At 37.9% G+C, this 22902-nt stretch overlaps 1 protein-coding gene across 2 annotated transcripts in view; it reads right to left on the reverse strand.

The window, feature by feature from the left end:
* LOC150109241 (prestin-like) overlaps positions 1-22902 on the reverse strand; it is a 399320-nt gene that overhangs the window by 238619 nt on the left and 137799 nt on the right. For both annotated transcript variants that reach the window (XM_090406615.1, XM_090406623.1), the window contains one exon: positions 3835-4002. In XM_090406615.1, the coding sequence (XP_090262741.1) occupies positions 3835-4002 (168 nt within the window). The remainder of the gene's footprint in view (positions 1-3834; positions 4003-22902) is intronic.

Below are 22902 nucleotides of genomic sequence, written 5' to 3' on the forward strand. Positions count from 1 at the left end.
TTTCCACAGTTAATTTATCCCCTTCAAATCCTGGGGACCAAATCCGAGAACAATAGTCCAAGTGTAGTCTGATCCGGGTCTTATACAACGGAATGATAACTGTTTTATCTCTGCAGGTCAGTATCCTTCTCATTATTGCAGCAATCCTCTGTGTTACCTTCACCACCTTTGCAATATGTCCCCTAAATTTCAGGTTTCTATCAATCATCAACCCCAGATCTCTTGTCTACCCTACTTCCTCCTCCAATAGAGTATGCAGCATCCCATCGATGTGTCCCAAACCTCAAGACCTTACACTTTGCTGACTAGCTTATTCAAATCCTGTTGCATGACTACCACATCTGCACTATTACTATTAACCCTTCCCAGCTTCACATCATCTACAAACAACTGAACATCACCTGCAATCCACTATGTCATCAATATAAAGGTTAAAATATAAGTCCCAGTACTGGGCCCTGTGGGACCCCACTTGTAACCCTCTGCCTCCTTGAAACTGTCCCATCATACACAACTCTCTGATACCTATCGGACAGCCAATCCTGAATCCCGTTAAGCAACCTAACATCGAAACCCATGTGCTGCAACTTGAATATCAGCTTATCATTTGCCACCCTAAAAATGCCTTTGCTAAGTCTAGGAAAATCGCAGTATATGCCTTTCCCTCGTCTAATGTTCTTGTAACTTTATTATAAAAGGCTAGCATATTGTTAAAGCAAGAGTGCCCCCTTCACAAATCCATGTTGCCTCTCACAGAAAACATTACCCTCATCTGCCCAATGCTGGATACGGTCCCTCACTACTTTCTCCAAAATCTTACCAACTGTTTAAAAGTCTCAATCATATCACCTCTCCTTCTTCTATACACCAAACTCTGCAGTCCACATTCCTTCAGCCGATCCTCATAACTAACATTGTACAGTCTTGAAACTGTCTTTGTTATCTGCATCTGTATCCTCTCCACAGTTAATTTATCCCCTTCAAATCCTGGGTACCAAATCTGAGAACAATAGTCGAAGTGTGGTCTGATCACGGTCTGATACAACGGAATCATAACTCTTTTATCTCTGCAGGTCAGTGTCCTTCTCATTATTGCAGCAATCCTCTGTGTTACTATTCACCACCTTTGCAATATGTCCCTTGAATTTAAGGTTTCTATCAATCATCAACCCCAGATCTTTTATCTCCCCTACTTCGTCCAGTATATCTCCTTCAATAGAGTATGCAGCATCCCATCGATGTGTCTCAAACCTCAAGACCATACACTTTGCTGCATTTAACCGATACTCCCATTCATTTGCCCATCTGTCTAGCTTACTCAAATCCTCTTGCATGACTACCACATCTGCACAATTATTAATAACCCTTCTCAGCTTCACATCATCCACAAATAACTGAACATCCCCTGCAATCCACTGACAATATCATTGATATAAAGGTTAAAATATAGGTCCCAGTACTGAGCCCTGTGGGACCCCACTTGTAACCATCTGCCTCCTTGAAACTGCCCCATCATACACAACTCTCTAATACCTATCGGATAGTCAATCCTGAATCGAGTTGGCCAACCTGATATCCAAACCCATGTGTTGCAACTTAAATATCAGCTTATCATGTGGCACCCTAAAAATGCCTTTGCTAAGTCTAGGAAAATGGCAGTATATGCCTTTCCCTCATCTAATGTTCTTGTAACTTTATTATAAAAGGCTAGCATATTGCTAAAACAAGAGCGCCCCTTCACAAATCCATGTTGACTCTCACAGATAACATTACTCTCATCTGCCCAATGCTGTATACGGTCCCTCACTATTTCTCCAAGATCTTAACAACTACTGATGACAGACAAACTGGCCTATAATTAAATACTTCCAGTCTACTACCTCCCTTATGCAATGGCACTATATTACGTTCCTTTCCCGCAGCCAGACTTTCATTGAAAAGCCAGGTCAAAGGCACTGTCAGTTTCCTAGCACATTCTCTCAAAACTCTTGGTGAAATACCATCCAGTCCCACAGCTTTACTGACATCCAGAGTATTCAGTATTTGGAACACACTTTCCTCCTGCACCTCTAAACCTCAAACCTGCCCTATCCCTCTAGTATTCAAATTGACTCCTACAGGATGAAATACTCCAATAAAGTGTTCATTGAAGAATTCCACTATGTCCTCTGCATCAGTCACTCTATTCCCATTTTTATCCCACAATGTCATCCTTCCACAATCATTTCTCCTCCTACTGGCCACATAGCTAAATAATTCCCTAGGATTTTCTTTGGATCTTAGGGCCAATCTCTTCTCAATTCCAGTTTTGCCTTCCTTACTAGGTGACAGTAATTGTCTAAATGATAAAGATATAGATGAAAAAATAGAGAAATTTCAGAAAATTTGTGGAAACAATTAATAGCACACTGAATAAAAAAAACAGGATGAGATACACAACTAAACGTTTATGAAGTAATGGCCACTCCCTCTCTATTATATCATTTACAAACATAGACTGTTAAAAAAAAAAACTAAGTAAAATACAAGCTGCAGAAATGAATTTTTTAAGAGCAATTAAAGGATGCACAAAATTGGAACATATAACAAGTCCGCTTGGACTTGCTGAACTTTATATAGTTTCTATATTCAGCATGAAACTCCTCGAGTTTCTTATTCAGCTATGAAACAATATGGGATGTAATATCCCTTAACTTAAATAAGTTCCTGTCGCCGAATTGAACCCTTTGGCTCTTCCTATAATTAATAATTTATTAGGACACTTTCTTGGCAATTCTCATAGTAGGGTATGTAAGTTCTGTTTGCTACAAACGTGGCATTACTAGGTCTACCTACTCACTGATGAGACCTCAATGAAGGTTGAAACCGGTCTGGGTAGTGACCTTCTGTCATAATGTAGAACAGTAATACAGCTCCTAGGAGCTGGGTTTCACATTATGGGTAAATACCAAGAATAGCGATCGGAGCTTGCTCCACCCTTACTATGAGTTGCCTCAGTGTAGCACTACCAAATGGGTCAGGTGTTGCACTATCCAGGTATTTGCTTACACTTGGACTCGCCGAACGTTATATAGTTTCTATATTCAGCATGAAACTCCTTGAGTTTCTTATTCGGCTATGAAACAATATGGGATGTAATATCCCTTAACTTCTCAGTTAATTAAAAATGCATATTAAAATATGTATTTCTCCTTATTTTATGAGTATTTCTCCTTGGATTTAAGGAGAAATACTCCTTAAATACTCCTTTATGAAATGCAAAGGATAATACTGTCACAAATAATGTATGAACTAAGGTCTTTAAAAAGGTCATCTTTGAAAAGGGAGATGCGACACTGGAAGAAGAAAAGATTAATAATTATGATGGATGAGAATACTGAACATGATGAATATTTCACAATGACACAAATGTCAAAGAAGATTTGTATGCAACAGAAATAATATGCAAAAGTTAATTTTCTTTGTTCACCTGTTTGATACAGGGAAAAAAAGCAAGATAATTAAAATATGATTAAAAATAAATTAAAACTGAATAAAATAATTATTTATTTATTTTAGTTTTATGGACTCCTACTCATGAAGGTTGTAAGATGATTGTGCATTAGTACTATGTGTGGGCTAAGATTTTTTTTTTTTCTAATTTTTATGTCAATTTTATAATTTTTTTTTTTTTTTTTTTACATTGTATGGAAAATCATACTCTAGAGACCAAGCATGGAACTTTTTTAAAGACACTTTAGACCTCCAATAACTACAAAGGGGATCTTAAATAAATTCAATTCATTTAATTAAAGAAATATAATTATTTATGTCTCAGTATAAAATTATACTTGCCAGAATAATATTGAATGGCCCAGAATACTTTTTTAGATTCTGTACTCCTGTAAGTGATTTCAGTTGACTTGTAAATACAGACACTGCTGTTCCTGTAATAAAAGCACTAACCATCTCATCTGACATAAAAGCAGTCAGTGATCCCATTCTCAATAGTCCCATTGATGCCTACAACCAGAGAAATATACATTAAAAAGCTATATTAAATGTGATATGAGATATTCACAAATTTCTCTCTAACCCTACAATAGTAATGCAACAGTTTGCCCATAAAACAAGAAATATGTTAACTTGAAATAGATTTTATAATTTTTGCAATAGAAAGAAAGAAAGTGAGAGGAAAACTTAAGCTTATGACTGGTACAGAGTTGTTTGATAAGCAGAAGCATTATTATTATTAACATCAGACCTCAATGGAGATATAATACTCATTGTGGAAGGTATGCAGTGTTACACACAAAGCTCAACAAACCATGCTTTAAACTCATTTAATATTCCAGTGTTACTAATCATTCTCCATGCAGAGACCCTGTTCCTTATGCCCTTGCTCACACCCTCCTTGTAGAGTTTCCAGGGATGTTCACTGGTTCCATCCTCTTCTCCCATTCAACAAAACATTTCTTCCATATTAACCCAGTAACAACCCTTTACCAACTTAAATGTCTCAATTACATACCATCTTTTCCTCCTATTCACAAAGCTTTGCAAACTGCATTCCCTCAATTTGTCACCATATCCCACATCTCAAAGACCAGCTACCACCCTAGCCAGTGTCTTCCTTTAACCTTTCCAGTATATCCTCATCACCATGAAAACCAGGGGACCAAATCTATGCACATCAATCCATATGAGATCTATAAATTAAAGATGCCAAGAAATTATATTATTGGTTTCATACTTCATCCAAGATCTCATACTTCACACACAAACTTTGTTTGCATGTGAAGTCACTTCATGACTAGGCTACTTGTATATAGAAGGTAATGACTTCATATCAATTGCCTTAGTATCCCAAAGATAAGAGATAAATCTCTAATCAAGAGTATTTTAGTAATAAGGTGTGATACCTTTTGATTACTTGTATATGGAAATATGACTTCTGCATTACTTCAACCTGGGTATCACTTCTGGGTCTGGCTCCAACTGACGAGACCTTAGAGATAAATATCAAAACCATTCTGGGTAGTGGTCCATCCCATAATGCATAGCATTATACATGTCCATAAAGATATCTGCTTTGCATTTTGGGATACTAAGGCAATTGATGTGAAGTTATTAGCCTCTATATACAAGTCATGAAGTGTCTTCACGTGCAAACTTTGTTTGCTTACACTTGGATGAAGTATGAAACCAAGAATACAATTTCTTGGCATCTTTAATTTATAGCATAAGCAAGCGAAAAAACTTTCAACATATGAGGCCTGATCAAAGCCTTATACAGTAGAATCGGAAACTAAACTCTTATTTCTGTGTGCGAAGGTCCTCTGCATCATTGCCATAATTTGATGTGATAACTTCACAACTTGTACAATGTGACATCTGAACTTCAGATCATTGCCCGCAACCTCCAAGCTCTCTTGTCTCTAAGGTCTCAGTTTCCCCCAGCATCTCCTCACTTTTGCATCCCATCATTGCCTACCAAACTTTGGAACTTTACAGTTTGCAACACAGAACTGATAGTTCCATACTATTGCCCACTCACACATTCTGTTCAAGTCCTCCTGTAAGGCCACAGAATCTGCTTGATTCTTCATTACTCTCCACAATTTTGTATATCATTGTTATTTACAATTTTGTAAATAATAATGATTCCAATACTGTGGTCCCTGCAGCACACCAAAAGTGACTTTCCTTTTCTGGGATATTGTGTCCTTATACACAACTTGCTGATATCTATCTTAAAACCAGCTGCTTATCTCACTAATGCTTAAACAATTCTGCTCCGGTATAGTGACTAACTTGTGGTGTAGCAATCTATCAAAGCTTTTGCAAAATCTATGTATATCACTGAACACACATCTCCCTCGTCCAACACATCCATCCTTTTTTTTATTATTATTATTCAAGCCTCCATGGAGTCAAAAGACTCATCATGGGAGGTCCTTCCTAAGAAACACAAAGTCTATCAAGACTCATCGAGGGGAGGTCCCCCCCCATGAAACACAAAGTCTATCATACCACTCCTTGAACTCATTGACCGTTCTCGCTCTCACCACTCTATCAGGCAATGCATTCCATGGTTCAACCACCCTTCATGCAAAGAAACCACTCCTCACCCTCTTGCTCACAGTTTCCTTTCATAACTTCCAGGGATGGCCTCTTGTCATCACTCCTTCCCACTGTTCAACCAAACAAAAAAACTCCCCACTGTCAACCCTGTAACCACCTCTCAACAGTTTAAAAGTGTCAATCATATCACATCTCCTTCTTCCAAACTCTGCAGTCCACATTCCCTCAGCTGATCCGCATAACTATCATTGAACAGTCCTGAAACCATCTTTGTTATCTGCCTTTGTACCATTTCCACAGTTAATTTATCCCCTTCAAATCCTGGGGACCAAATCTGAGAACAATAGTCCAAGTTTAGTCTGATCAGGGTCTTATACAACAGAATAATAACTGTTTTATCTCTGCAGGTCAGTGTTCTTCTCATTATTGCAGCAATCTTATGTGTTACCTTCACCACCTTTGCAATATGTCCCCTAAATTTCAGGTTTCTATCAATCATCAACCACAGATCTCTTATCTCCCCTACTTCCTCCAGTATAACTCCTCCTATAGAGTATGCAGTGTCCCATCGATGGTTCCCAAACCTCAAGACCTTACATTTTGCTGCATTAAACTATCCATCTAGCTTATTCAAATCCTCTTGCAGGGCTGCTGCATCTGCACTATTACTAATAATCCTTCCCAGCTTTGCATCATCTGCAAACAACTGAATATCCCCTTGCAATCCGCTGACAATGTCATTGATATAAACTTTAAACAATATAGGTCCCAGTACTGAGCCCTGTGGGACCTCACTTGTAACCATCTGCTTCCTTGAAACTGCCCCACCATACACAACTCTCTGATACCTATTGGATAGCCAATCCTGAATCCAGTTGACTAATCTGACATCCAGACCCATGTGCTGCAACTTAAATATGAGCTTATCATGTGGCATCCTGTCAAATGCCTTCGTTAAGTCTAAGAAAATGGCAGTATATGGCTTTTCCCTCATCTAATGCTCTTGTAACTTATCCTTTTTATAATATATAAGCAAGTTGGTAAAACATACCTTCCTTTAATAAACCCGTGCTTAACAAGCATAGACAATACCACTCTTATCAACCAGATTTGTATCCTAACCTCATCAACCACTCCAATACCTTAACTACATAGCTCAGTCAGTTTCAACAATGCAGTTTGGTCAGAAAGACCTGGGTTCAAATCCTGTCTACGACATGAAGAGCCTATATCAGGGCTTTTTCAACTGAAGGTGACAGGGTTTTTCATCCCATAAAGCAAACAAACCAGCCACTAAACATATGCAATTGACAGACATAATACACTGGCATCATAGCCTATGTTGCTTCAGCCATAAATTCAAATAAACCAAACCATAACTGCAACTCCAGATATAACTAGTCTAGCCATAAATACTGTTACAACTTGAACAGCCTATAAGCCTTTAATCTATCAATAAAAAATTTACAGCTTTCAGCACATACAAACCACATGTATAACGTGCATATAGCAGTACTCAATGTTAAAATATTCAGGTATGCCTTCGTGCATACCTGAAGTCTATGAGGCCACATATCAATGGCAACACGCACAACATCTAAAGGAAACGCTGCCACTGCTCACTCCAAATCTACTTTAAGTTTGGCAATGCTGGGGTGTTGTTTCTTGCAAGTTACTCTCTCAAGCTCTGACCACAATTTTAAATCCAATGGATTCAGATTGGTACTTCCAGACAGCCAATCAGATGGCGATATGTGGTTTGGCACATTCACTTCCAACTACTGTTGTGTGTGTGTGTGTGTGTGTGTGTGTGTGTGTGCGCGCACGTGTGCGCACGCATGGAGGGGGGAGGCTGAGTCCTATTGGAAGATCCACTGCTTACCATGAAACAAGGTATTGTTCAGAGGCCATACCACAAACTATCACTAATGCATAGTGATGAACTGTCTGAATCCTGGTTCTATGGCACATGCTGTGCAACCATCTGGGAGAATAATATATCTGATTGTTTTGGCAGTTAAGTGACTCTTCAATTATGAAAATCTTCCCATCTGTGAAGAGGATATCTCTGTGTATGTTGTTCGAGAACCACAAGAGAAGTGCCTATGATTTTATGACCCTCTGCCACATCAGATGTGGTGTTAGGAAGTGTCCAGTAGAATAACGATAGGCTCTCATCCAACCCCCCCCCCCCAGGTCATCAATTAGTACACATGACATTGTTCTCTGTGAAACATTCATCTTTTGTGACATCACTTTCTTCATTCTCACAGGATTATGGTTGGTAAATGATACATAAGACATTTCTGCTATGATGCATTAGGATGCATTCATTAGGCTTTATCACATGTTGTTGATAAAGCTAAGGATACAAATTATAGGCTAATCACACTTTATTCACTCACAAGCTGTTGCATCCTAATGCAGCATAGCTGACCTGTTCTTTGATGGTCAGAAATGTCTTATGTATCATTAAAACATTTAATAGTCTGATACATAAACATCCTACTGATCCCAAGTATTTTTAGCATGTTAAAAATAACAAGTGGCTACATTCCAACCTTGTGAAGTGCTATTACAGCTACACAGTTCTCATAATCTCACCACTACATGTTAACACATATAGCTAGATAGCTCTCTCTCTCCCTCTCTCTCTCTACTGATAAGCATATGAATATGTTGGCTGTGCAAGTACCACTAATGGAACTGGGCTCGTGCAATTCTGTGGGCACCACTAGGACATGCAGAAGTTGAAACTGTATTTATGGCAAAACTGTGTACAGATTAGCCTATAATTTGTATCCTTAGCTTATCACTGTCTTTGTGAAGTGAAAGAATTTTGCCTTCCTTCCACTAAAGAGTGGAAGGAAGGCAAAAGGCATACTTTATCAAGACTCCTGTTAAACAGGTAGGCCAAAGCTATGCTAACTCACTGGAATATTCCTTTAAGACACATGGTGATATCAGGCCTGATTGGCGCTAGTGTCGCAAATGAACATAGCAGTCGTTTTGAGCTGTGCTAGAAAAAGTATTTTTAAATTAAAGTATAGTGAGGCTTTTGTCTCAAATTGTGCTGCAGCAATGCTTCAGTTGGATACAAGTGTCCTTCAGTGATGTTATTGTTGAAACTTTGTTGTTTATATTGTGTTTTCGCTACTTGTTTGTTGCACTACTTCAGCATCTAAAGATGTTGACCATAAAGAAACATAGGTCAGTGGAACAGAGGACTTCTGTAAGAAAGTCTAGCTCTGCCTGGGATTTTTTGCAGTGGATGCATTACAGAAACTGCTATATGTATGCACCGAAAAATGTGAAAGATCTGCGGACTGTTTGGGTAAACAAGAAGAATAAAAATGGTAACGTATGAAAAGTGTCTAGATAGATTAGAGTGATTAGGAATGGAGACAAACGTCAGGACCATAGCAGAAGGCAGGGTTCGTGAAAATGAAAATCGACCTTCATCTCCTGCAAGAGGAATTGGAAGTGCTCATTAAGGAGGTTCAGGATATCAAGACTGAGTTAAATGTGTTGAATAGAAAAATGAAGACTATGGAGATTACTTTAGCTGAAGTAACTAGAAAGGTTTAAGTAATGGAGAGACTTTGTTGAATGATGAAGCAATGAATAGTATGGAAGTGATTGGGAGTCAACAAAACGAAAGCACAACAAGTCTAGAAGACTTGTGTAGAGGCTTAAGTGCTGTGAGGACATTATGTTGGAGGTTTAATGGAATTTTTACAACACTCAAAAAGAATTAAAATAGAATTTAATACTTCCTATATTTTGTCCTAGTCACTAGGACATCTACGGGGATTACAAAGACAATTAATGTAACATGCACACAAAAACTTACAATACTAAGCCCAACCATGTGGGTGACAATAAAGTCCTATCTAGGTGGAGCGTCCTCTAAGGGCAGTAGTAGGTGGCCTGGAATGTAAGGTGGGACCTCTGGTGATGACTGGTTCCCAAATCTTCGGAAGCTTAATGCAACCGTATTTGTTAAGATTTGGTTGATTTCTGAGAGCTGCTGCTGCTTCTAAGAAAAGTCTCTCTTTCTTGAATTTGCTGTGGTGGAGCATGGTGGTTTTCTTCCATGATACTCTGTGGGTGGTGTCCAAAACATGGTCAGCCAAGCCTGAATGGCCATAGTTGTGTTTAACGATGTACGACTTGTGTTCCTCCAGGCGGATGGAAGCTGATCTGCCTGTCTGTCCAAAGTACGCAAGCTTACAGGAACAGGGTACTTTGTAAACTCCAGGCAGAGAGAGAGGAGGGAGCCGAGTTTTTGTGTGCATGTTACATTAATTGTCTTTGTAATCCCCGTAGATGTCCTAGTGACTAGGACGAAATATAGGAAGTATTAAATTCTATTTTAATTCTTTTTGAGTGTTGTAAAAAATCCATTAAACCTCCAACATAAAGTCTAGAAGAATGAGATGTTGTGAAAGTGAGGGAGTAAGTAAAAGAGTGTTAAGAGAAAATAATGAAACTGGGAGAGTCATGCCGAATAGCGTAAAAAATGAGGCCGTGAGTGATGCTTGTTTGGGTTTGAATGCAGTTATGAGTGGTATAAATGGTGATTCAATGATTAAGGGTATGGAGAGCAGTATGCCAGAGGAGCGCTTGGCTGGTGGAACAATAAAGAGCGTGACTTTAGCAATAAAGAGAGGGCATGATGCAGAAAAGATGATAGTTATGGTGGGTTTAAATGACCTGAGTGATAGTATTAACCGGGTAGCAAAAGATTTAAGAACACTGTTAGATATAGTGAAGAGGAAAAGTGTCAAAGGGAGGATTGTGTGTGTGTGTGCTGCCTCATTTTGACAATTATGAGTTAAGTAGATGAGCAATGATAATGAATGATATGATTTCAAGAATGTGCAAAAAAAAAGAGGTCTGGAATTTGTTGATGTCTGGAGTGTGTTGGAAGGCAAAAGACAGCTACATGCAACAGATTGGTTGAATCTGAACATGGAAGGTCATAAGAGTTTGAAGACGTTACTGTTTTCTGAACAAGTTGAAGTAATTGGGCTTAAACTTGTTCAAATTGGGTAATTGGGAAACTAAAATTGAAAAGGTTGAATGTAAGAGGGAGAAACTTATGCTTTGAATGCATATTTGTTGATCCTTTTTCGTGGAATAATTTGAAGAATAGAGTGGATAAAAATCAGCATGGGACTACTGCAATTAGCAGAATAATTAAAAGAAACAAACACATATTAACCACAGTGAAAATTATTTAATTGTAAATATTTCATCCTAAGTATCTTAGGACATCATCAGTACAGTATTTAAACAATAATAGGAATAACATACAGTTAGGGCGCATGAAACGTGTATAACGTGCTCAAGTAGTACAAAAAAAAATAATAATAATAATTATTCAACACTATTTTGTATGACAATTTCCCATACTTCAGGAATAGTAAGAACGTCTTTGCGGTTTAAGTTTGGTATGTGTAGTAGGGCTTCAGAACTTTCTTTGTATAAAGGTTCATGTTTAAATAAAGATTTATGTAAAAGTTTAGACTTTTCCCAATGGATCCTATGGTTTGGATTTTCAATTCAGTGTTGAGAGAGGCCAGATTTCTGCAGTTTAAAAAGACGAATGTGGTCTTGATGTTCTGAGATGCATTTCTCAACAGACCTACCTGTCTGTCCAAAGTAAGATAATTTGCATGAGCACGGAATCTCATAAATGCCAGGTAACATCAAAGGTGAGAGTTTGTCCTTAGGAGAAGGTAACAAGTTTTAAATTTGGTTGATAGGTTTGTAAGTAGTGACAAAATTGTATTTCTTCATAATTTTAGAAAGACGTTCTGAGATGCCTTTAACGTAAGGTATGGGAATCCTATGGACTTCTTCCTGTCTGATTTGATGTGTGGAGAAGTGACTACTGATGATTTTTTGAGTTGTTTTAGGATTATATCCTAAAAATGGATGGCTGAATTTTTGATTACTTCTAATTCCTGGTTTAAAGATTCTTCAGAGGAGCATAATTTGTGTGCTCTGGAAACTAGTGATTTAATAATGCCAGATTTCTGAGATGGATGATGAGCAGAAGAATTGTGAATGTAGCGACCTGAGAATGTAGGCTTGCGAAAGACAGACGTGGCGATGGAACCATCTTCTTTTCTTTGGATGTGTAAATCCAAAAAGGAGATACCCTGTGGAGATTATTTTTCTAATGTAAAGTTGATGCGATGATGAAGAAGGTTAATTTTATCTAGAAACAGTTGTAATTCATGTTCGGGATGATCCCAGGCTGCAAATGCGTCGTCGACATATCTTAGCCAAATTTTTGGTTTGAGTTCAAAAGTGAATATTTTTTCCTGAAGGTGTTCTAGAAACAAGTTTGCTAGGTTTGGTGATAAAGGAGATCCCATTGCTGTTCCTTCTTCTTGCTTGTAAATTTGACCTTTCCATGTGAAGTAACCTGATGCAATAACAAACCTGAACAATTCGACTATATCAGATGGAAATTTTTGAGTTAGTAAGTCTATTGTTTCTTTATGGGGAATGTTTGTGAAGAGGGAGACAATGTCAAAGCTGATTAACAAGTCAGTTTTTGATAGTTGTCTTTAATTTTTGTGTGAAACTGAGTAGAATTTTTGATTGAAGAAACTGAGTGACGTATGTGAGGGCGGAGAAGGTTAGATAAGAATCTTGATAACTTGTACGTTGGACAGCTGATACAGTCTACGACGGGTCTAAGTGGAACATTAGTTTTGTGTAGCTTAGGTAAGCCATAAATTCTAGGAAGTCTGGCATGGTATGTCTTAAGCTTTTTGATTGTTTCTTCATCTAAGGAGGAAGTTTCATTAAGTAGCTTATTTAATTTTCTGAGTTGACGATTCGTAGGGTCAAAATCCAATTTGGCATAAGTATTACGATCTCAAAGAAGTAAATTCATTTTTCGGTCATATGAATTGGTATGAAGAACCACAGTGGTATTTCCTTTATCAGCTCTAGTAATGATTATATTTTTGTTACGTTTTATGGAAATAATAGCTTTCAATTCTGATGGTGGGATATTTAATTCTGAAGGTTTGGCATTGTAGATCACTTTAGCTACTTCGAATCGAAGTTTGTTGACTTCAATACTGGAAAGATGTTTGATGTTTCTTTCTATATTATGTATGAAGTCTAAATATGGGACACACTTTGATGAAATCGCAAATTTATGGCCTCTTGCTAGAACATTTAATTCATCTTTTGTTAGTGGACGGTTAGACGGATAAATTGACTACCCATTTCTCCGTTGGTAATTTGTTAGTGATCTTTTTTGATCAATTTAATAGATTAAGGTATTTAACATGTAAAGCACTATTGCTTTTATCAAAAGCTTTTTTACCTGAATTCTTTGAGATAGTTATAATTAATTGTAGCAATTCTTGATTTAACGTATTTGACAAGTCTGTTTCTAGTTCTTTAGTATTTAAATTGTTTTTGTTGCTAGTTCATGCTTAGACACTCGTAACTGATTGAGTAAGGAATGACTTGCTTTTCGATAGATTTTGTGGGCACCTGGAGATTTGATGGCTTCCTTCAGTTTTACAAAGGTTGGAATAAGATTATCGTGTCTGCACTTTTTTAAAAAAGATATTCTAGCTCATAGCTTACCCTGTTTTAATTGCAGTTTTTCTAGTAAGTTTATCTTCTGCACTGTCATTTCCCCGTGAATGAATAAAACTTTTTTAAATAACAAAACCTGTGGTGCATTCATAATTAAAAGAAACACACATATTAACCACAGTGAAAATTATTTAATTGTAAATATTTCATCCTAAGTATCTTAGGACATCATCTGTACAGTATATAAACAATAATAGGAATAACATACAGTTAGGGCGCATGATTACAATAGAATCATGCGCCCTAATTATCACCAAACCTAGCAAATTTGTTTCTAGAACACCTTGAGGAAAAAATATTCGCTTTTGAACCCAAACCAAAAATTTGGCTAAGATATGTCGACAACGTATTTGCAGTCTGGGATCATCCCGAACATGAATTACAACTGTTTCTAGATAAAATTAACCTTCTTCATCATCGCATCAACTTTACGTTAGAAAAATAATCTCCACAGGTATCTCCTTTTTGGATTTACACATCCAAAGAAAAGAAGACTGTTCCATCGCCACATCAGTTTTTCGCAAGCCTACATTCTCAGGTCGCTACATTCACAATTCTTCTGCTCATCATGCCAAACCTTCAGAATTAAATATCCCACCATCAGAATTGAAAGCTATTATTTCCTTAAAACGCAACAAAAATATAATCATTACTAAAGCTGATAAAGGAAATACCATTGTGGTTCTTCATACCAATTCATATGACCGAAAAATGAATTTACTTCTTTGAGATCGTAATACTTATGCCAAATTGGATTTTGATCCTACGAATCGTCAACTCAGAAAATTAAATAATTTTGTTTGTTTGATCCTACGAAACAAGTTTGATCCTACGAATTTCATTAAAACGTATGACTGAATAGTTGTTTTAGGATTATATCCTAAATGGATATAATCCTAAAACAACTCAAAAAATCATCAGTAGCCACTTCTCCACACATCAAATCAGACAGGAAGAAGTCCATAGGATTCCCATACCTTATGTTAAAGGCATCTCAGAACGTCTTTCTAAAATTATGAAGAAATACAATTTTGCCACTACTTACAAACCTATCAACCAAATTTACAACTTGTTACCTTCTCCTAAGGACAAACTCTCACCTTTGATGTTACCTGGCGTTTATGAGATTCCATGCTCATGCAAATTATCTTACTTTGGACAGACAGGTAGGTCTGTTGAGAAACGCATCTCAGAACATCAAGACCACATTCGTCTTTTTAAACCACAGAAATCTGGCCTCTCTCAACACGGAATTGAAAATCCAAACCATAGGATCCATTGGGAAAAGTCTAAACTTTCATATAGATCTTTATTTAAACATGAACGTTTATACAAAGAAAGTTCTGAAGCCCTACTACACAGACCAAATTTAAACTGCAAAGACGTTCTTTACTATTCCTAATGTATGGGAAATTGTCATACAAAATTGTGTTAAATAATTAATTTTTTTTTTTTGTAATACTTGTGCATGTTTCATGCACCCTACCTGTATGAATTCCATATTATTGTTTATTCCATAATATCCCTATTATTGTTTAAATACTGTACTGATGATGTCCTAAGATACTTAGGATGAAATATTTACAATTAAATAATTTTAACTCTTGTTAATACGTGTATTTCTTTTTATTAGCAGAATGTATATCTGTTCTAAAGCTGGCACAAGAACTAAAGGGAATCTGCAATTTTTGTATACTAATACAAGAAGCATTCGAAATAAGAGGGAAGAATTTTTGGCATTAGTCAGTGCAATCTTACCAAAAGTTGTAGGCATAGTGAAACTTGGCTGTCAGCAGAAGATGTGCTTACTGGAATTGAATGTGATGGGTACAGTATTTTCAGGGAGGAGAAAGAAGATAGAATGGGGGAATGTGGGGGGAGAGAACTGTTGATGATAGCTGATGAGTTGAAGCCAAAGAAAGTAGTATATGAAGAGGATAGACGTTTGCATGATAGTTCGGGAGGGGGGGGGGGAAGTTGATGTGAAATAGTGACCAATGCAATCAAATATACAGCTGGTTGCTGCTATAGGCCAGAGGGTACAGGGGATGATATTGAATTCATCCATCAGCAAATTAGTGCAATGAGTGCAGGATTAGTGATTATTATGGAGGATTTTAATTATGGTCCTATCAATTGGTTGGAGGAAATATCAAATAATGGCAAAAAGGAAATGGTATTCATACACCTTCTAAGAGATAATTACTTGAAATGGCACATAACTGAAAGGACTCGTAGTGTGAGAGTGTTGGATCTGGTCATAGGTTCAGAGGACATATGCATAAGTAAGATGTCTTGTTACCTCCAATTCGTGAGAGCGATCATGTGGTATTGACTTGGGAGGTTGCAAAATTTGTGGATTTCTCTCTTAAGAAGGGGGTATATATGGAACTACAGGTTAGGTAATTATAACAAGCTTCAGAGTGAGCTTACAGCCATCCAATGGCAGAACATATTGCAGGGGAAAGATGTTAGCAGTGCATGGGATAAAATCAGTGGGTATCTGAGGAAGGCAATATCAGAATGTATTTCCATGGTCAGGAAGATAAACAAGGTAGATGTTAGATGGATGAGTAGTAGTATCAGGCTTGATCGGCAAAAAAAGAAAATGTTATGGAGAATTTACAAGGAGAAAGGCAATCAGTACACCAATGAGCAGTATAAGGCTCAAGCTAGGAAGGTTACCAGCATAGTAAGAAAAGCTAAATCAGATTATGAGGACCTTAGCCAAGGAGATCAAGGATAATCCCAAAGAGTTCTTCCGCTATGTGGCAAGTAAGAGGAAGAATGACTTTGGAAGGATAACCTTAGTGGGTGCTGATGGTATTGAGGTGACTAATTCAGATCTAATAGGAGAGTTACTGGTTGATCACTTTTCAAAAGTCTATCACCCAAGTGAGGCTATCTCTGTACCTGTAGCAATAACTAATGTAAGAATTGAAGTTAATAAATCAGAGGTACTTAGTATATTGCAGAATTTAAATGCAAACACTGCTGTAGGTTTAGATGGAATATCAGCTCGGGTGTTGAATGAATGTGCAAAGGAATTGTCAACACCTCTTACTTGGTTATTTAACTTAAGTTTGAACTCTGGCATGGTCCCTAGGGAGTGGAAGGAAGGTAAAGTGGTTCTTTTTCATAAAAATGGCTCTAAGACTGCAGTAGTTAATTACAGATCATCACCATCTTGGGAGTGGTGGTAAAATTATTGGAAAAGGTGGTTAAGGTCAGAATTCAAGAATTGGTGGATCAGAATATGATACTCTATAGGGGCCAACATGGTTTTGTTAAAAGTTGATGGGGAATGGCTGCATAGTGATACTTCTGGATTTTGCTAAGGCTTTTGAGAGGATACCCCATGGAATACTGTTGCGCAAATTAGAGCTGATAGGGATGGATACTAAACTGGTGCTATTGATAAGAGAATGGCTCATGGAGAGATACCAGAAGGTAGTGTATGGAGGAGCAGAGTCCAGGCTGAGGCAGGTGATCAGTGGTGTGCCTCAGGGCTCTGTGCTTGGGCCGTTATTGTTTAATTTGTACATAAATGATATAGGAAATGGCTTGAAGGCAGATATTCAGTTGTTTCCTGATGATGCAAAGTTGGATAGTGCAATAAAAAATCAAGCTATGTTGAGAGTTTGCAGGATGATTTAAATAAGCTGGCAAAATGGACAAAAGGTAATGGATGTCACTTCAATGTGGAAAAGTGTAAAGTTATACATTTTGATTTTGAGATTAATAGATTATCAGCTGTGTACCACATTGATGGAATGGTACTCCAAAAGGTGTACGGTTGATGAGGCTAGGGACTTGGGAGTGTTGGTGGATAGGGAGATGAAGTTCGTAGGGCACACTGCTAAGGTGTCCAAAATTGCACATATGATTACTTGGTTATTGAAGAACAGACTAACATCTAGAGATAAAGAGGTTATTATTTCCCTTTATAGGGCATTGATACTTCCACATTTGGATTATTGTGCTCAAGTCTGGACACCTGGATTCCTTGGAAATGAGGAGGTTGTGAAGAAGGTTCAGAGGAGAGTGACTAAGTTGGTGAGTGATGTAAATAATGCTCCCTAGATTGATAGATTGAGAGCTTGTGGATTGCAGAGGTTGGTTGAGAAAAGAGAGGGATATGATAGAAACATTTAAATTACTAAAAGGTTTTGAAAGTTTATTTTTCACTTGGTTAGACTATAATAAATTTAGTTTAATCCTTTATCCAAGTGTGAGCAAACAAAGTAAGGGCAAACTTTGTTTGCTCACACTTGGATAAAGGATTAAATGAAATTTATTATTACTAAAAGATTTTTATAAGATTAATATTTTAGCTGTGTGTTAGTGATGGAAGAACAAGAGTTCATCCATGGAAATTAAGGAAAAGTGTAGTTAACAAGGGTGTGAGAACTAGATTTTTTGCTTGGAGGGTGGTGAATGAGTGGAATGCATTGCCTGACTCAGTTGTGAGTTCTTCATCTGTAAATGAATTCAAGAAGAGGTATGATAGATATTGTTTTGATAGTTTCGGTCTCCCACGATAAGTCTACTGACTCCATGGTGATACCCGTAATAATAATAATATGTCATCAAGTGCTATTGTTTTACTGACTTCTAGTTTTCTTTACTACTCATTTACTTCTTGCTCGCTCATCAGTAAAGCTTCTCTCATTTCATTCTCCACACTTCAGCTTCTGATTTCACACTGAAGGCGAAACACCCTGATGAACAGCTTACTGATTACCTGGACTACGTCCTCTGCAGCAGTTACAAATCTACCACTTTCACTTTCATCCATCCACATCATCATGCCATAATCATTCTTCTTTCTACTTGCTATGGTTCAAAAAATCTTCCTTTTTCTTGGACTGATTTGCTAATTTCCACACTTTTGCAGTTCTCACCAACTAAGCCACTCTCCTGGCATGCAATTTATACTCTTCCTCCTTTTATATGCTGCCTCAAAGTATCTTCTTGCAGATTTCATAATCCTCCTCATTTATCCATTTTGAACATACCTTATTCAGCCTTTTTGTCCTTTGGAATACATTCACACATTGATGCTGTTAATGTATCTCTTTGTCTGGTTCCAAGCAGCATTTATTTCTTTTATGCTCAATTTCTCATTTCATGCGAAAGCTCCAAGCTGTATCCTAAGCTTCTCACAATCACCAGCCTTGTAATTCCAAATATATCCTTTCCTCACAGAAGTCTTCATATAGCTAGCCACAACCCTTCTGACCACTTCATGATTATTATCACTAACTGGAGAGAAGAGCAAAACTCCACTCACAATCACATTCTTTGAAGAAATGATCTGATCTAAACCTGTTGATCCTCGTGTATCTTCATTTACATACTGCCTAAGATAATTGTCTCTCAAGAACTGAAGAAATTCATTTTCTTATTACCAAATGCTATCACTTCATTCCAGTTTAAATTACTATAATTAAAATCACCCATAATAATCACTCTTCTGTTGTTCACTAATTTGCTTATACTATTCTTCATCGCCACCTTCCACATTCCCTAGCCTATAACAAGATCCAACTAAATATCTCTTCCTATCAACCTCTACCTCTCACCACACTGTCTCAAAATTGTTGCCACTATTTCCCTCTTTCATGTCTTTGTGGATATAATTCCCCTGTTCTCATCAGTAACTCTCTCTCTTCCTTCTTGTCCTTTCTATCCTTATGAAAAACATTGTACCTTTCAATTTCTATTCCCATCAATCTTCATTCCACCATTTTTCACTTATTCCAACAATTTGGTGATAAACTCAATCAATGAAACAATTCTATCTCCCTTATTTCTGATGCTCATGGCATTTGTAAATAAAATAAACACAGCTGTTTGCTTTTAGATCTGTAATCAGTCTTATCCAAGCCACCTGTTGTGATTTCCTCACCACACCTGCCATTGCCCAATCACCTTTATCACTGCTTACTCCATATATCAACTTAGTTTCAATTGTCCCCCCCCTCACATCCCAATCCATTCCATTCCTATGCTGATCATTCCCATACACATTCCCTACTACTTCCAACATCCACTCTACCTATGCCATGTCTCCCTGTCCACCCTTACTTGCCCCAGTTTCCTGTTCCTCTTGGATTCTCTCTCTCTCTCTCTCTCTCTCACTGCTACTATTTCAATTACCAGGTAATTGAGTCTCTTCTATTTCACTCTCCTGATCTTTCACTACACCTCCTACTCCATTTGATTTCTTAGTTACATTACACTCTGCATTTCCTTTTAGTAACAGTTTCTCCAGTTCACTAATACCAAAGCTTTAAATGAAGTGCATCGCTTTTATACAAATCCATTCTTTCCTCAGATGCATGCCATACATCTACAGACTGCACTCCTTTCTCCTCACACAGCTCTGGCAGCATACCATTCACGATTCTCACTCTTCATCTTAACTCATCATTGTCATACCTTGGCAATACATTGACAAACTTTCCCTCTATATTGCTATCTTTCACCCTCCTCAATAACCTCCTGATATCCATTCTTACATTCTCTTTGTGTCCAAATAAATCATTTGTTTCCACAACTATCACTAACTCACTTGTTTCCCCCTCATATTCAAGCCAGAAATAATCTATTATTATTATTATTAAACAAGACCTCATGGAGTCAAAGACTCATCTAGGAGGTCCTTTTATCTCACACACATCTCATCACACCATGTCTTAAACACATTCAAACTCCTTGCAGACACCACACCCTCAGGCAAGGCATTCCAATCACTTACAACTCTGCATGAAAAAACCTGCCTATCACTTCCCTACTCACACCCTCCTTATACAGTTTCCAGGGATGACCTCTGGTTCTCCCCTGATCTCCCACTATTCTCTGTAGAACTTCTCCACCATTGATCCTATAACAACCCCTTACCAACTTGTAGGTCTCTATCATATCTCCCCTCTTCCTTCTTTCCACTAGACTCTGCAAATTACATCTTTTCAATCTTTCCTCATACTCAACATTCCAGAGGCCAGAAACTACCTTAGTCAGTCGCCTTTGGACCCTTTCCAACATCTCTTCATCCTTCTGAAAACCAGGTGACCGGTGACCAAATCAGGGCAAAATAGTCCATGTGTGGCCTAATCAAAGCCTTATACAATGGAACAAGAATCTCCCTACTTCTACACGTCAGTGTCCTCTGCATCATTCCCAGAAGTCTTTGTGTTGTCTTCACAATTTTGGCGATGTGTCCCCTAAGTTGTTCCTCAGTTCCTTAACATCTGCTTGATTTCCTCATCACTCTTCCCAGATTTACATCATATGCAAACAGTTGTACATCATCAGTTAATCCCATCCCAATATCATTAATATACAAGTTAAATAACAATGATCCTAAAACTGACATTTGTGGCACACCAGTAGTGACTTTTCTCTTTTGAGATGGTGATTCCCCCCCCCCATACACAACTTGCTGATACATATAGATAGTGCCATTGCATAAGGGCAGTAGTAGACTGGAAGTGTCTAATTATAGGCCAGTCTGTGTGTCATCAGTAGTTGTTAAGATCTTGGAGAAAGTAGTGAGGGACTGTATACAGCATTGGTCAGATGAGGGTAATGTTATCTGTGAGAGTCAACATGGATTTGTGAAAGGGCACTCTTGTTTTAGCAATATGCTAGCCTTTTATAATAAAGTTACAAGAACATTAGATGAAGGAAAGGCATATACTGCAATTTTCTTAGACTTAGCGAAGGCATTTGACAGGGTGCCACATGATAAGCTGATATTTAAGTTGCAACACATGGGTCTGGATGTCAGATTGGTCAACTGGATTCAGGATTGGCTGTCTGATAGGTATCAGAGAGTTGTGTATGGTGGAGCAGTTTCAAGGAGGCAGAGGGTTACAAGTGGGATCCCACAGGGCTCAGTACTAGGACCTATATTGTTTAACCTTTATATCAATGACATTGCCAGTGGATTGCAAGGGGATATTCAGTTGTTTGCAGATGATGCGAAGCTGGGAAGGATTATTAGTAATAGTGCAGCTGTGGTAGCCCTGCAAGAGGATTTGAATAACCTAGATAGATGGGCAAATGAATGGAGATATCAGTTTAATGCAGCAAAATGTAAGGTCTTGAGGTTTGGGAAACATCGATGGGATGCTGCATACTCTATGGGAGGAGTTATACTGGAGGAAGTAGGGGGAGACAAGAGATCTGGGGTTGACGATTGATAGAAACCTGAAGTTTAGGGGACATATTGCAAAGGTGGTGAAGGTAACACAGAGGATTGCTGCAATTATGAGAAGGACATTGACCTGTAGAGATAAGAGGGTTATCATTCCGTTATATAAGTCTCTGATCAGACCACACTTGGACTATTGTTCTCAGATTTGGTCCACAGGATTTGAAGGGGATAAATTAACTGTGGAAAGGATACAAAGATGGACCACAAAAATGGTTTCAGGATTGTAAGGATAGTTATGAGGATCGGCTGTGTCAACCCTGTAACCCAGTGTCAACCTTGTAACTGTTGAGAGGTGGTTACAGGGTTGACATTGGGGAGTTCTTTTGCTTGGTTGAACAGCGAGAAGGGGTGATGACAAGAGGCCATCCCTGGAAGTTACGAAAGGAAACTGTGAGCAAGAGTGCGAGGAGTAGTTTCTTTGATAGAGGGTGGTTGAACCATGGAATGCATTGCCTGATGGAGTGGTGAGAGCGAGAACGGTCAATGAGTTTGAGGAGTGGTATAATAGATTTTGTGTTTCTTGGGGGGGGGGACCTCCCTTTGATGAGTCTTTGGACTCCATGGAGGCCTGAATAATAATAATAATAATATCTGATAGCCATTCACCTATCCAACTCACTAGTCTATCATCCAATTCCATCAGCACCAGTTTAGTTACCAACTTGCAGTCTGGCAATCTATCAAATGTCTTTGCAAAATCTAAGCATACCACTGTACATCAGTGATATTGTGATAGGTTCACTGGTGATATGATACCTGTTTGCAGATTTCGTATAATTAGGCAGAGCAATGCAGTGTAAAGCAGATGTTATGTCCTTAGAAGAGGACCTGAATAGACTGCATGATTGGGAAGGCAAGTGGAACTATCAATTCAACGTTGCAAATTGTAAGGTTTTGAAATTCAGTAAGCAATAATGGGATAATAGTATCACACACTTGCTGCAGAAACTTTAAAGGAAGTAGAGGAGATGATTGAT

This window comes from Typopeltis vanoorti, chromosome 2 (genome assembly GCF_054136105.1).
Source record: "Typopeltis vanoorti isolate ZY-2024b chromosome 2, IOZ_Tvanoo_1.0, whole genome shotgun sequence".
Lineage (NCBI taxonomy): Eukaryota > Metazoa > Arthropoda > Arachnida > Uropygi > Thelyphonidae > Typopeltis > Typopeltis vanoorti.